Source organism: Ranitomeya variabilis, chromosome 5 (assembly GCF_051348905.1).
Source record: "Ranitomeya variabilis isolate aRanVar5 chromosome 5, aRanVar5.hap1, whole genome shotgun sequence".
Taxonomy (NCBI): domain Eukaryota; kingdom Metazoa; phylum Chordata; class Amphibia; order Anura; family Dendrobatidae; genus Ranitomeya; species Ranitomeya variabilis.
The window spans coordinates 648,624,716-648,640,664 of record NC_135236.1 but is presented as its reverse complement, the minus strand read 5'-3'; the positions used below and the strand labels follow the sequence as shown (position 1 = coordinate 648,640,664).

At 42.6% G+C, this 15,949-nt stretch overlaps 1 protein-coding gene across 2 annotated transcripts in view; it reads left to right on the top strand.

The window, feature by feature from the left end:
• Positions 1-15,523, top strand: part of ANXA6 (annexin A6) — a 75,578-nt gene extending 60,055 nt beyond the window's left edge. Inside the window, exons 17-26 of one of the 2 annotated variants that reach the window (XM_077266353.1) lie at positions 2,531-2,644; positions 3,623-3,713; positions 4,119-4,198; positions 5,335-5,388; positions 9,471-9,488; positions 9,649-9,742; positions 10,933-11,028; positions 11,698-11,756; positions 12,310-12,432; positions 15,120-15,523. In XM_077266353.1, coding sequence (XP_077122468.1) covers positions 2,531-2,644; positions 3,623-3,713; positions 4,119-4,198; positions 5,335-5,388; positions 9,471-9,488; positions 9,649-9,742; positions 10,933-11,028; positions 11,698-11,756; positions 12,310-12,432; positions 15,120-15,179 — 789 coding nt within the window. In that variant the 3' untranslated portion in view covers positions 15,180-15,523. The remainder of the gene's footprint in view (positions 1-2,530; positions 2,645-3,622; positions 3,714-4,118; positions 4,199-5,334; positions 5,389-9,470; positions 9,489-9,648; positions 9,743-10,932; positions 11,029-11,697; positions 11,757-12,309; positions 12,433-15,119) is intronic. The other variant, XM_077266354.1, reaches the window with a different exon arrangement.
• The last annotated feature ends 426 nt before the right edge of the window (positions 15,524-15,949 follow it).

The window sequence follows — 15,949 nt, the reverse complement described above, 5'->3', positions numbered from 1 at the left end:
TGAGCACTGCTACATTTATAGCAGAAAAAAACCAGGGATTCTGTCAAAACTGCAGCAAGCAGCCCAGTAAGCGATACATCACTGGAATCAGGATCTCTGCCCCTACACCAACCAAAAACCTACTGATTTTAATAAGGCATAAATCAGATTAACCTGAAAATTTAGATGTCTACCCCTTGGGGAAAAAGTAGTCAATGGATAAAGCAGGTCATCAAGTTCCTGCCTATCTGGGGCTTTTTGCAATGTCTCATGCAGATGGGCCCCAGTTAGGGCAATACCCATATTTAATAGGACTGGGGTTGTCTATGTTATATCGCTTTTTCTTCACAATTCCCACCTCTAGGGTCCAGGGAAGCTGAGATATAGGGAGCTGTTTGATGGGGTCCTCATGTTGTAGGGTCACTGGTGTGTTTAATTTTTTGGTGAATAAAATAGTGGCAAACCCATGCTGAGCCAATTTTCTTTTAGTTGGAAAATTACTTGGGACCACAATTTTCTGGACATGTAAAAGTCTAACGGAGCCATAAACTCAGAACCAAACAGCTCCCCCCGTACCTAATGTCCCTGTACCCATAGGAGGCGGTGTCTGATATTAAGGTGCTCACTTTAAATGAACATTGTAACAGCTAGGTTTTAGAGCAGACCTGGGCAAGATGCGGCCCGCCTGATGATTTTTAATGGCCCGCCAGCTAGCTGTCACTTCTGACAGCCGCCGCCGGCACCGCTCGGCCAGCCGCCAGACGCTTATGAGGGCTGGCGGCTGGAGTGAAGGCCCCGAGGTCATCCACACGCTGCGCATTGCAGCGCATACAGTTCCTCCAGACTGGAGTCCTCCAGGGTCAGGATGTGATTGACACAGCATCAGGAGCCATTGGCTCCCGGCTGTGTCAATCATTCTTGTGACCGGAGGCAGCATTATGCCACCGGTCACAAGAGGCTGCGCTCCGCATCGGCCTTGTTCGTCACGTGCGTACGTCACTCCAGCGCCACGCGGGATGTGCTGCGGTGAAGAAAGTTGCTGGCTGATGGTCTCCGTCCTTCGGGTGAGTATCAGTGGTGGTCTCAGCAGTGGCGTATCCAGGGGGCCCCGGGCGCAGCCGACAGTGCAGCACTATATGGGGGCCATAACATTTGTGCAGCACTATATGGGGGCCATACTGTTTGTGCTGCAGTGTATGGGGCCATACTGTTTGTGCTGCAGTATATGGGGCCATACTGTTTGTGCTGCAGTATATGGGACCATACTGTTTGTGCTGCAGTGTATGGGGCCATACTGTTTGTGCTGCAGTATATGGGACCATACTGTTTGTGCTGCAGTGTATGGGACCATACTGTTTGTGCTGCAGTATATGGGGCCATACTGTTTGTGCTGCAGTATATGGGACCATACTGTTTGTGCTGCAGTGTATGGGGCCATACTGTTTGTGCTGCAGTATATGGGGCCATACTGTTTGTGCTGCAGTATATGGGGCCATACTGTTTGTGCAGCACTATATGGGGCCATACTGTTTGTGCTGCAGTATATGGGGCCATACTGTTTGTGCTGCAGTATATGGGGCCATACTGTTTATGCTGCAGTATATGGGACCATACTGTTTGTGCTGCACTATATGGGGCCATACTGTTTGTGCAGCACTATATGGGGCCATACTGTTTGTGCTGCAGTATATGGGGCCATACTGTTTGTGCTGCAGTATATGGGGCCATACTGTTTATGCTGCAGTATATGGGACCATACTGTTTGTGCTGCAGTATATGGGACCATACTGTTTGTGCTGCAGTGTATGGGGCCATACTGTTTGTGCTGCAGTATATGGGGCCATACTGTTTGTGCTGCAGTATATGGGGCCATACTGTTTGTGCAGCAGTATATGGGGCCATACTGTTTGTGCTGCAGTATATGGGGCCATACTGTTTATGCTGCAGTATATGGGGCCATACTGTTTATGCTGCAGTATATGGGACCATACTGTTTGTGCTGCAGTGTATGGGGCCATACTGTTTGTGCTGCAGTATATGGGGCCATACTGTTTGTGCTGCAGTATATGGGGCCATAACGTTTGTGCAGCACTATATGGGGCCATAACGTTTGTGCAGCACTATATGGCGCAAGTGTCTGTATGGGGCATTGCCCATCATATGTATCATGGAACCCGCCAGCTGTAATGCCCCATGCGGATGGCCTTATTATATATAGGGGTACAGCGCAGTCTATTATTAGTATATTAGTCCGGCCCTCTAAAACCATCCAAATTTCTCATGCGGCCCCATGGCAAAATTAATTGCCCACCCCTGTTTTAGAGGATCTATGGGAAGTACCAAACTTTCCATGACAGCAGGTGCTGGGGAAAAAAAATGACTGGGCATGTTGGATTTTAACATGCCCTATCCTTTATTTTGCGAATACGCTGCTTATATCAAGATCTGTTGTTTAATAGACGTTCACACCAGGCAGTCTTTATCTTTGTGCTGTTAGGATCCTGTATTGGGGATTTCTTGGGGTCTAAGGATACTTTTATCTTGTTTTTAGGACCTTATGGCAGATCTGAAGTCTGAGCTCTCAGGAACATTGTCCAAACTGATTCTAGGACTCATGATGACACCTGCTCAGTTCGATGCCAAGCAGATTAATAAGGCCATTGCGGTATGTAGACTTTATTCTCACTTTTGATCCCCATCGATCACTTGGCAAAGAAGTGAGTGTTCAGCCGAGCGTGATATTAACAAATGGGCCCTGAAAACCCAAAATAAACAGAACTCTCATAATGAAGAACCAGCGCTGCCTCCCAAATATTCCTTGCCTGCTTTTTTTTTTTTTTAAATAAGGATGACCTCCTGTCTGCTGCCACCAATCACTGGATGCAGCGGTGATGCCAAAGTAGACCACCGAGTCGGCGATCTTGTGTTGGTTGTGGACAGGATGTGACTGCTACAGACCGGTGGTGCTGGATCGGCAGGGGTTTATTATATTATTTTATATCTTTTATTTTTTTTTTAAGACCGCTCACCTCAATTTACTGATTCCTATTGGTCTCCTCACCCGGACCGCTGCCGATTAAAACTTCTGACATAATTTTATTGATTTGGCAGCTACTCCTTTAAAATTTAAAGGGATTGTCTCCGAATCATTTATTTAATTGAAACCGGATGGGCAATTATCTGGTCTGCATTGAGAACACTTCCATGCTGCCAGCGGCGTGTAGTAGTAAATTATTGATGTGGACCACAAACAAACACTGCGATATAAGTAAAATGTAAGGCCAGGAGGGATACAAGGGCTGACCGGAGTTCGAGACTGGATACAAGGGAAGCAAAGAGAAGTATCAGGGCTCTATAGGATTTTAGCCTTTGCAATAAGTAGAAATGGAATAAAAGACCAAGTCGATTAGAATGTTACATTTACTTTTTATTATATATATTTTAAACAGATGTTAAAATATTTTAAACAGATATATATATATATATATATATATATATATATATATATATATATATATATATATATATATATATATATATATATATATATATATATATATAATATATAGATTTAGGTGTTATAAAAGAAAATAGAAAATCCTCAAACTTGATTCCCATAAATCATGCCTTTATGGATTTGCAGGGCGCGGGTACAGATGAAAAAGTCCTGATTGAAATTTTGGCTACAAGAAATAACCAGGAGATCAGAGCTATTAATGAAGCGTATCAAGAAGGTGAGCTGAGCATAGACGGTGCATGTCCACCTAATGTCATTAATTATTTTATAACTTAATATTGGGCAGAATGAAGTATGCCGACGCCCCCCTATACATTGTATGAGCCCCCCTATACACAGTATTAGCATCCTATATAAAGTCTCTCCTCCGGGCTTTGCTGTGAGCACCGACGCTCCGCACAGCAGGCGCGATGTAGTGACGCGCCGGATGGTGGCTGCTCCTTTCTCCACCATTATATTCACCGCTATTTCCATCCTGTATTACACGGATGTTGGTAATCCTGCCTGTATATCCTATGAATGTGAATTCTAGGCAGTAGACCGTGTGACAGTCGTGCGTTAATGCTGCTATCCTGCCTGGTACTTCTCCAGTTTCTAAGTGTGTCCCCCTTCTTCACATTAGCTTTCCACAAGTCACTGGAAGATGCCATAAGCTCAGACACATCCGGACATTTCAAGAGGATCCTTATCTCACTGGCATCGGTGAGTTAATATTCAAATCAATCAAAAATCTGATAACGAGTGTGTATATACAGTAATGATGTAACCGTTACCACAAATTAATTTCATATAATACAAATCAGCAGAATAATATCTGCATATCCATCCCCATCCGTTAGTGCTCAGTCTGTTTTTTTGGAGGTTCTTCAGCAGCTGGAGTGCATATTACACAATACTGTAGAATCTTATTGAGACGAATAAGTACACTACATGGGGTTCTTCCAAATTGTAACAAAATTACCCCCGTCACTTAATTCGAACACCACCCCATCCTGGTCACGTGTCTTGTCGGGCTGCAGTCTGAAAAAACACATCTCAAAAGACCTGTGTCTCAACTAACAGAGGAGATGTATCATAAATGCATGTACTTCTGAGTCGAGGAGAAGGGCTGTGACTGGAGAAGAAATAAATCCTCTCCTCGGCTGAGTGTGCATGGGGTACTGAGGCTGGAGAAAAACTATTGTGCTCATTCAGCTGATGAGAAGATTTATTTCTCCTCCTGTCAAAGTCCCTCTCCTCAGCTCATGGAGGTATGTGTGCTTATACAACTGCTCCTCTGTCAGTTGAGAAACAGGTTGCAAGCTATTTCTTCAGACTGCAGCACATCCTGACACGTGACTAGGATGGGCTGCCGTTTGAGTAATGTGACGGGGGCAATTTTATTACCACCTTGGAGAATCCTTTTAATCATGTAAATAGCCTCTTCAGAGAGAAAGAGAACAGGAACTCTAGGGCCACCTATTAGAGGTTCAATAGCAATAATAAAAGTTAATATCAATCTTTTAAGGAGCCTTGCCACATGACTTGGGGTAAGAGGCCAAAGCAGACACTCAATTTGCAGACACGTGTTTCGGTGGTGGGGAGTTCACCTCTCATCAGGGCAAACCAGTGGACATATAGATACTATTACTCTTCTAAAGAGATTCTTCAGCATTTGAGGCTATATCTACCCATAGGACCTGCCCCTGGTCAGCGGTAAATCATGGATGGCTATACAATGACCTGTGCAGCAACAGTAATATTTTATATAGTGTCGGTCAGCCTATAATAAACCTATTACACTACCCAACATTAAGTCATGATGAACCGCATCAACCCCTGCTTACAATTGTCTCTAGGCTAACCGTGATGAGAGCGGTGAAGATTTTGAGAAAGCCGTTGAAGATGCCAAGGTAAGAAAAGGAGTATTTTCCCTTTTATGCTCCCTTTATGTTCACTTTATGTTCCCTTTACGTATGTTCCCTTTATGTTCCCTTACTCACCTGGACAGAACAATAGTATAAGCTATGTATCTACTTTTAGACTCATTTAACAAGGAAAAACTTTCCAACTTTTGTAAAGTAAAATTTACGTGGTTACAGTTCATATTCTGTACACTACGTGGTGATCCAATTCCTCAGGATTCCCTCATTAAAAATGTGGAGCGTACTTCCTGCCAGTATAAAGGCACAAGAGTGGGCTGACAACCAATGTCCAACTGTTCTGGCATTTAAAGGGTTATTTCCATCTTCATAAATGAGTATTGTGGGATAGTGCTTGTAAATACAAGCAATTTTGCAATTTATTGCCTTTTAAAATTTTCATCCGTTTTTCAGATAAACACTTATTTTGTTTACGGCATGTTGCCTTGGAGACCGACCACCACTGCTAGAAAGCAGAACATGCAAAGCTCTTTTCTATTGGGATTGTAAGCACAAGCTCTTTTCAATTGAGCTTGTAATCTCAGTTTTGAAGCTGGCCAGGATCGCTGGAGCACGCTGTTATCTCCTAACAAGCCTTAAAGCTAGATAGCAGCGGTGGTCGGTCTCCAAGGCAACGAACAGAAACCCTCGTAAGAATTGCTGTAAATTTAAATAAACCGTAAATTGTAAAAGTGCTTGTTTTTACATGCAGTATTGGACAATATTCATCTATGGAGCTGGGGAAACCCCCTTAAGTAGTATAGAAAGTGATCCTCCACTTGAGACCCTCCTTTTAGGAATTGGTGTAAAGAATCATTAATAAGCAGCAACTCCTCATATCCACATGTAATGAGATATTTACTTCTACCTGAATCCCCAGCGATCAAAAGAAAACCTGCCAGTAAGTGTTCAGATTCCCTGCAGTGCCTCCACAGGAAAAATTAAGTATTACAAGAACTAATTGAAAACAGCTCTATAATACAGGAGAACACTATTTGTTACTGCTCTCCATTCTGCTCCATATATGAAGATCCTGAACAGAGGTTCTCCCATATTAATTCAGAATTCCCAAACTGGGTATATGTAGATTAATTTTCTAAATTAAACCGCCCCTTTTAAACCTGATGAAACTTGAAACCTGTTAAAGGGCTTGTCCACTATTTTGATACTGATGACCTATCCTTAGGATAGCTCATTAATATTTGACCGGTACCCCTGCTGATCTGTTAGAAGCTAGAACCCCTGGCTCATGAATGTAAGCAGTGAACCAAGCCTAAAAACTACAGCCCCATACCCAGTCCTAGAGGAGAAGTGTAGACTCAACGCCATGGTGCCGCTCTCCTCCCGAGGCAGAAGTGAGTAGTGGTGGACAACCCCTGTAGGATCTTTAAACATAACTGTTACATGGTCCTCGGTATAATTCTTACATGTTATAGGGCAGTAGGGACATCAATATCATGGTGGTCAATCACCTCTACAGAACCCAAGGGCCAATGAAATGCAACCTTTGTTAAAAAGTCCAATTTAAACAGATGTCTCAGTCAGTTCTGGAAGGGGTTGTCTAAGCTGATACTTCTGATCAGACTTCTCCAAACAGTAGATAGGGCCAACTAGTTGCTGTCCGTTCTGAATTGATGGCACTGCTGGACATCTTCTAATTGTGAAGGGAAGTTAGCATGTGTCTTTCATCTGCAGCACTAAGTTTCCTTAGTCACCACGGTGTCTACAGTCCTCAATGTTGCCCATTTATTGGTTATTCTTACTTAGAAGAATTGATGTTGTTTGAAGGCAAGGGGTTATCACCACAAATATTGATTTATTTTTAGATTTCTCTTTTGTGCCTTCACTTTGTATTTTTGAAAGCTTTTTTACTTCACAGCATTTTTTTAACACATGCCTAAAATTGTTTCACAATAGTGGAATTGCTCTGCTGGCCAAAATTGTGAGCTCCTGGATTCGGTTATGAGGCCACTTTGCCTCTGCAGCATGGAAGGAGCTCAGTGGTGCTGAAGGTGCCAGAATCTGGAGTGAACATCTTGCTCCAGCAATTCCGACCTGCTTTAGAGCAGCGCTTGCAATCTGTAATCAAGAGCTTGTAAGCACTGTGCATTTTAAGACAGTTGCACTGACTGCAGCATTACTTTATACAATGAACCACAAACCAAAAAGTTGCAGATCCCTCCATCCTTGACCTTGGAGAATACTTTTTAATAAGTAGATTGCAAAGGTGCTTATTTTTACAATAAATATTTTCTGATGTAGGAACATGGGAACTACCCCTTACGAAGGTGTGTGGACATTCTGTTCTCACTGAGAATCCCCAGGTTGCTACCAGCAGAATAGTTTAATTTAGCAATGGCTGAAGCATGGCGGGAATGGCCTTCACAAGTTTAGGAACCAAAGCAACAGTCAGTCAGATCGTTCAACAGTCATTACTATAGAAATGTTATCTTATAGATCAGGGCTGGCAGCAGATAAAATACCTAGTGAGAAGATCAAGCCAAATCGTAACCATAATCGTAAATCGTAACCATAATCGTAAATCGTAACCATAATCGTATAGATCAGTGCTGGCAGCAGACAAAAGAACTAGTGAGGAGTTCAAGCCAAGTCGTAACCATAATCGTTTAGATCAGGACTGGCAGCAGACAAAAGACTTATTGAGGAGATCAAGCCAAGTTGTAACCATAATCGTAGAGATCAGGGCTGGCAACGGCCAAAAGAACTAGTGAGGTGATCAAGTCAAGTTGTAACCATAATCGTAGAGATCAGGGCTGGCAACGGCCAAAAGAACTAGTGAGGTGATCAAGCCAAGTCGTAACCATAATCGTAGAGATCAGGGCTGACAACGGACAAAAGACCTAGTGAGGTGATCAAGCCAAGTCGTAACCATAATCGTAGAGATCAGGGCTGGCAACGGACAAAAGACCTAGTGATGAGGAGCTCAAGCCAAGTGGTAACCATAATCGTAACGATCAGGGCTGGCAACGGACAAAAGGCCTAGTGAGGAGATCAAGCCAAGTTGTAACCATAGATGGCAGGAACCAGCAGTAACCAAAAGGACCTCATTGTCCAGGTGTAGAGCGGTCACCTGCACCTGGGGACTTTAGAGCTAATTGGACCATCAGGAAGCCAGAAACCAATGCATGTAACCAGCAGGCAAAGTGGCAGGATTTAGGACATTAATGGTATCAGGCAAAAGTACGCTGGACACCTACAAATTTGGCTGGTGGATCAGCCTGTAGACTGGAGTCCCAAGCTGGGGGGTCTTTGTATCTTCTGTTCTCGGGCCTAAGTCTTATGCACAATGGTGGTCTGTGAGAATAATTCTTTAACCCAATTGTACAGAAGTTTTCTGCTTCTTTCAAAACTTTCCAAATTACAAGGGGAAGTCCAATGTAACTTTTTTTTTTTTTTTTTTTGCCACAAGTCTGTTCTCAAAAATAAACTAGCGGTTTCCTTCTAGCTAAATATTTGGTAACCATAGTTCGGAAGCCGACTGCGATTTGCTTATTTTATCTTTAACCTTTGAGATTTCCTTAGATATCTGTACTTGGTCATTAAATGCGTGTCCTCGACATCAGAAGAATGGCACTTTCACTTTTACAAGTTGAAGCTCATTAGATAAGGAGCAAAGCTGCAGAAATCTCGGGGCGACCACAAACCCCTCCGCTCCCTGCTGCACTAGTACACAACGCAAAAACTGATTTTCACTGAGAATTCGTAATACAATTCTGATAATTTTATAATTAAAATTTTTCATTTTTCTTATATCTAGGAGCTTTCCCAATATCATAGTTGTCTACTTTCCCAGTGAAATGGTTTTATTTTGTCTGCCCTCAGTCACCACTAGGGGGAGCTGATGTATATAGATTTTTACAGCCTCTATTGAACTCAGTAATAACTCTGTCTGCAGTGAGCTCTTGAGCTCCCCCTAGTGGTCAATCAAATAGATAATTTATAGACATTTATCAGGACAGGAGCAATGTGAGGATTATTCCTTCTCGGTGTTGGAGCCTTTCCGGACTCTGACATCTCTTAATTATTCCTTGTTTCTCTTTTTCTTGTCTTAGGTTATTGCTTCAGTCCTGGTGAGTGATTTATAGATGTCCGTTAAGTGTTGTCATGGTCCCGATAAACACGTCACTCACAATCCACAGAAGGTTGGGGGGTGCATGTTCTAACGGTCTTGAATAGATGACACTTGTTAATTCACATTTGTAAATGTCGCGTATTGGTCTCGTCTTTCAGGAAGTCTCAGACTCTGGATCCGATGACTCTACTTCGTTAGAGACCCGTTTTATGACCATCTTGTGCACGCGAAGCTACCCGCATCTCAGGAGAGGTGAGCGCTGGACCATTGGTTTACATGTGAATGCTATGTAATGGCTGAGTCATTGGTTCTCCAGAATACATCACTAGAAGATGGGACCAGTGACCAAAAGTTACTTGGGCCAACTCTCCATCTATGTAGAACATGTACACATTCAATAAAGGGGTCTTTGGAAAATGACATTTTTCAGAGAGCGGTTAAAAGAAGTCTGAACATGTGCACAGCAATTCCATTTTTCCATCACTGTGCAGTATATTCACTTTTTGCAGCTGTTTCGCTGCACTTTTTCAGGCGGAATCCACCTGAAAAAGACGTGGTGTGCACATAGCCTAAAATGGAGTTTCTGCAATTTATTAAAAAAACAAACTCTGCTTTACTCGCACTCCTCGGATCTAGCGCTGACTCTCTCTTGCTTTTAATGTCTATTATTGTCTGCAGTGCTGATGTCATGTTGACAACACTGCAGACAATCTGTGAGCTCAGCAACTCTTCCAGAGAGAACAGCATGAGAGAGTAAGTAGTTGATGTCCATCATTACTTGCAGACAATAACACACAGAAAGCAGTGGTGAAGACTCAGCACTGGACCTGAGGAAGGTGAGTAAAGAATTTTTTATTTTTTTTCTTTAAAGAACAAACTGCAGCCAGAGGACAGATGCCCCCTTTTAGGGTATGTGCACACCACTTCTTTTTCACATTGATACCGCCTGAAAAAGCGCTGTGAAACCACCGTAAAGAGTGAACACAGTGCGCAGTAATGTAAAAATGGCATGTAAAGTCTTTTGCTACTTCTTTTAACCGTTTCATGGCTTAGAAACTGTGAAGAGGTTAAAAGTAGCTCGTTCACTTGGCACTATAATGAAAAGTATAGAGAAGTCGTCTGCAGCAGAGCCGCCGCCGCAAAAAAAAAATTACAAAAATGGCAAAGCTGCTTCACTTTTTTGGAGTGCAGCTTCACCTAAAAAAAACTCGACAAAGAGCGTCATGCACAATCCCCTAATAAGACATTGACTTCAGTGGGGAAGTGGCCACAAAGTCCCCTCCAGTGTCTTCTGCTGGACCTTGACGGCTCATGGTGATACAGGTTATGCCGTACTCTGGTTCTCCAATCATTGATAGCGGAGGCCATTTTTGTTTCTATTTTTCAAATGCCGTACTAATGACTCCTGACGCCGCGCTGACTCTCGGGTTTCTGCTTTCCAGTATTCCAGGAGTTTATTAAGCAGACGAACCACGATGTAGAACATACAATTAAAAAGGAAATGAAAGGCGATGTGAAGGACGCTTTCGTGGCCATCGGTGAGTTCATCCTCTGACCTTATGACATAACAGGACATTATCTTCTGATCATTATTTAAAGTCGTAAGGCGTAAGTCCCATTATTGTATGGAGAAAAAAAAAAAAAAAAAAGTGAATTTTAAGAAGTTAAAACCCATCGTGTATACAAATATTTTTCATAACTTTGTTTAATTAAAAATCTTGCACTTTTTTTTTTTTATATATCCTGTGTCGCATTAAATATTGCAGAATGAGTTAACGGAGAATCAGTCAGTGAGCTCTTTACAATCGCAAGGAAAAAAGGATTTAATTCCAGAGATAGAATCAGGATAAAGGAATGTAGTATTGGCGACACGTTTCACAGTTTAATAAACCTCTTCCTCAGGACAAACCACCACGTTCTGGTGGTGCAATAGGAGAATTTGAGACGTCCTTAGTTTTTGGGTCTTTTTTAGCTGCTTTCAGCAAATTTGTTGATGCTTTCTGTGGTCAAAGTCTGTAAATAATGCAATGGTGGTCTCCAATCTTTTTTTTTTAATATTTGCCCCTCTGCTCCCCTTGATATTAACTGACTCCCTCCCCCCCCACACAACAACTAGGAGGAGCCACTGTGTCGGAAATAAGGCACATTTGAGAAGGTTTGTTTCGCCCTTAATAATTTTTTTTATTATTTTTTATTTTTCCCTTTAGTTCGTAGTGTGAAGAATAAATCGTCCTTCTTCGCAGAACGTCTCTACAAAGCAATGAAGGTACGAAACTCGTCTACCGGTCCTTGTCGCAGCGCGGTGCTGCCAAAGTGGAACATGGCTCAATACATAGGCTGATTGTCTCCGTCCTGCGGATTTCTAGAAGGACAACTTTCATCATGGTCAGATTGGGAGTCTAAGTTATAAATGACCTGGAACGCCGCAGGTCTGACACCACTTCCATAATCTCCTTCAGACGTCCGATTTTCTCATACGAGGGCGATCCATGATTTTCAGTCTATGGAGCTGTTCACATGTCTCAGTTTGTTAAATGGACCGATCGGCCCAGACATGTCTGATTTTTGATCCATCGGACCAAGATCAGCAATGAAAATCTAGGGGTCCGTGATAAAAAATCAGGTCACAATTGAATGACATCTGAGTGTGGTCCAATTTTCACGTAGAAATTGGACACATCTTTTAAAAATATTAATCACACTCTGATCAAACTAAAAAAAAAAGTCTCGTACGTGGAAAAAACTGACATGTGAATGAGGCCTTACATGGAATTTCTCCGCTTTGGGTTATTGGAGTAATGGAAACTTTATTTCTCCAGGGAGCTGGGACGGATGAACGGACCCTGACCCGGATCCTGATATCCAGGAGTGAAATCGACTTGTTCAACATTCGCCAAGAGTTCAAGGAGGAGTATGAGAAGTCTCTGCACCACTGCCTGGAGGTAACGAAGCAGATACATGGCGACCAGATAAAAGGGCGGCGGTTCAGACCCCTCTTATAAGGTGTGACGATGGGGGAACTTTGCATTTTATATCCCACTAGATGGTGGCCCGATTCTAACGCATCAGGTATTCTAGAATATGTATGTATGTATGTATGTATATAGCAGCCACATAGTATATAGCACAGGCCACGTAGTATATAGGAGCCATATAGTATATAGCAGACAAATACTATGTGGCCTGTGCTATATACTATGTGGCTGCTATATACATACATACATACATACATATTGTAGAATACCCAATGCGTTAATACAGGCCACGCAATATATAACAGTGGCCACGCAGTATATAACACAGCCCAAATAGTATATAACACAGCCCAACGCAGTATATAGCAGCCACGCAGTATATAACACAGGTGACGTAGTAAATAACCCAGGCGACGTAGTTTATAACACAGGCCATGCAGTATATAACAGTGGCCACATAATATATAGCACAGGTCACGCAGTACATAACACTGGCCACGTAGTATATTGCAGCCCATGCGGTATAGAACGCAGCCCACGCGGTATAGAACGCAGCCCACGCGGTATAGAACGCAGCCCACGCGGTATAGAACGCAGCCCACGCGGTATAGAACGCAGCCCACGCGGTATAGAACGCAGCCCACGCGGTATAGAACGCAGCCCACGCGGTATAGAACGCAGCCCACGCGGTATAGAACCCAGCCCACGCGGTATAGAACGCAGCCCACGCGGTATAGAATGCAGCCCACATAGTATATAGCAGTGTGGGCACATATCAGTGTTAAAAAAAGATAATTAAACCAAAAAATAGTTCTATACTCACCCACTGGGATCCAGTGAAGCTGTCCCTATGCGCGTGGCTGCCGCCATCTTCCGTTCCCAGGATGCATTGCGAAATTACCCAGATGGCGAGACCGCTAAGTCTTCTGGGTAATTTCGCAAAGCATCTCTGGTAACAGAAGATGGCGGCAGCCGTGAGCGCATCGTCGGACTACGGAGGGTGAGAATAGCAGGTTTTTTGTTTTTTTATTATTTTTAACATTGATGTTTTTACTATTGACGCTGCATAGGCGGCATCAATAGTAAAATGTTGGGGACACACAGGGTTAATAGCAGCGGTAACGTTACCCACGGCATAGTGCGGTACGTTACCGCTGGCATTAACCCTGTGTGAGCGGTGAGGGGAGTATGGAGCGGGCGCCGGGCACTGACTGCGGGGAGTATGGAGGGACTAATCGGACTGTGCCCATCGCTGATTGGTCGCGGCAGCCATGACAGGCAGCTGGCGAGACCAATCAGTGACGCGGGATTTCCGTTACGGAAGTTGCAGACAGAAAGACGGAAGTACCCCTTAGACCCAAGAATCTCTCTCTCTATAATTGTCTAAGGGTAACATTTCTCCTTGTGGAGAGTGACTTGTCAAGCCTAGCATGCCAGTATGAGACTTATAGGCCATGCAAGCTCCTCTGGGAAATTAAATATGCAAATTGTATCTTCAGGGAGGAGAAGAGGATTAGAACTCTAGCTCCACCTACTGGAAGTTTTCAAAAACCATGACCATGGTTTATATATTTTTTTCCATTATTGCATTCATACAGCCATCACTTGTTTCCAAGAGGGAAGGAAAATGAAAAACAAAAATAAAAGTTATTTCCCTAAATTTTTTTTTCCTTTATACAGTTTACCGTTCAGTAAAAATATTAAAATAAAATCTTTTTTTCTAGGGGTCGGTTTTCTTCCAACATAGTTATTTTTATGGTAGGACTTGTTGTCAAATGGTATTGGAAAGAACGCTTACTCATGACTGATATATCAGATCTGGGTCATAAAGGGGTTAATGAAATTTAAACTGAATTTATGCCCCTAAATGCTATTTACCTGAAGACATAGGGTTAATCTGCAGGTTAATAGCATTACAATGGAGTCTCACTGCAGTACTGAAAGTCGGCTTAAGGGAGAAAAGGAGCTCATTACCTCCCAGAAGCCACCGGCTATCAGTCAGGCGTGCCAAAAGCGCCTACAGTCACCGCTCACTATACTGTAACAAAGCCCTGGTGCTTTGATATTTTGCTCTGCAGATCTGGAAATCAATCATTTTTTCTTATTTTACTAAAAAAATTTTTTTTATTTTTTAAAGAAAACAAAAACTGTTCATGTTTGATACCTCTGTAATCATAATGCCCTAGAAAATCATATTTCCAAGTCCTTTTTACAGTAAAATTAACACTGTAAATAAAAAATACTTAAAAAAAAATGCATAATTCCACTTTTTTTTTGCCATTTCTCTACACCTGGAATTTTTTTTCCACTTCCCAGTACATCACATGATAAAATAGATGGTTAAAGTTATGGCTTTTGGACTAAGGGGAGGAAAAAACTAAAGGGTTGAATTCTTTAGACCTACGGTCACCACTAGGGGGAGCTAAGCAGCTGGCTGCCAGTCATGAAACAGTATGCTGTGAGCTCCCCCCAGTGGTGGCCACAAGCAGGTACAATTGTATGTTTATGCAGGGGATAGATACAGTAAACCTAAAAATGTTATTATAGAAGGTGGACTTTCTTTATTAAAATTTTTTGAAAAATGCAATACAAGAAATCTTATGTTTTTAGATATTGAATTTATATTTTATTTATAAATGTGCATTATTTTGTAGAGTGAAACATCCGGAGACTATCGTAAAGCCCTGCTGGACATCTGTGCAGGAGACGACTAGACCAGGAGCCCAGACCTTTTCTACATCCATCTGTGAGCTCACGTTCTAGGTGTCCTTGTAGGTAGATGTCATCAAGGACCTGGAGAACGACTGTGAATGGACGACTTCACCAAGCAACAGAAAAAATGCACCAAAGAAAAACAATGCCTGGGATATGGGAGGGCGATTTAGGTCGGGGAGATAGGTATGGGGTCCCTAAACTGTAATAGAAAGGCCTTCTGTGCCAGATACTGATGTGTATGACACTTGGAAATGATTTCTTACAAAACCAAAGCCAATTCCAGGTCCCTCGTTATATAGGAGGATCCAGCCAAGTGGAAATAATAAAGTGTTTTAATACACAAGTGCCTTTCACTGTCTCTTACTTGTGCTGCTAAGACGAAAAAACAAGTATGATGTGACCTAATTCTCACCATCGGTGATCACCTGATCCTCAGCAATCAGTTGTAATCTGTAGGGAAATCCGGTTTCAAGTGTTTATTTCCCTGCAGCGCCACCACAGGAGAAATAAAGCATTACACAATCCCCCCCACCAAAGAAAAAAAAATCTGTTGCCTGTGAAATGCAAGGATATGTGGGGACATAGAAACACTCTTGGTATCAGCTGACAAACCCTGATCCACACCTGCCATGGGCTGTGAATAAGTTTCTAGGATGAGTCATTTCTTCTCATAATATCAATGACTATGGTCGAAAGGGTTGTCTGAAATCCATTTTAAAATACAGGTAGAGCTGAGCAAAAAAAAAAGGGTTTGCAGGACCTTAGTCCA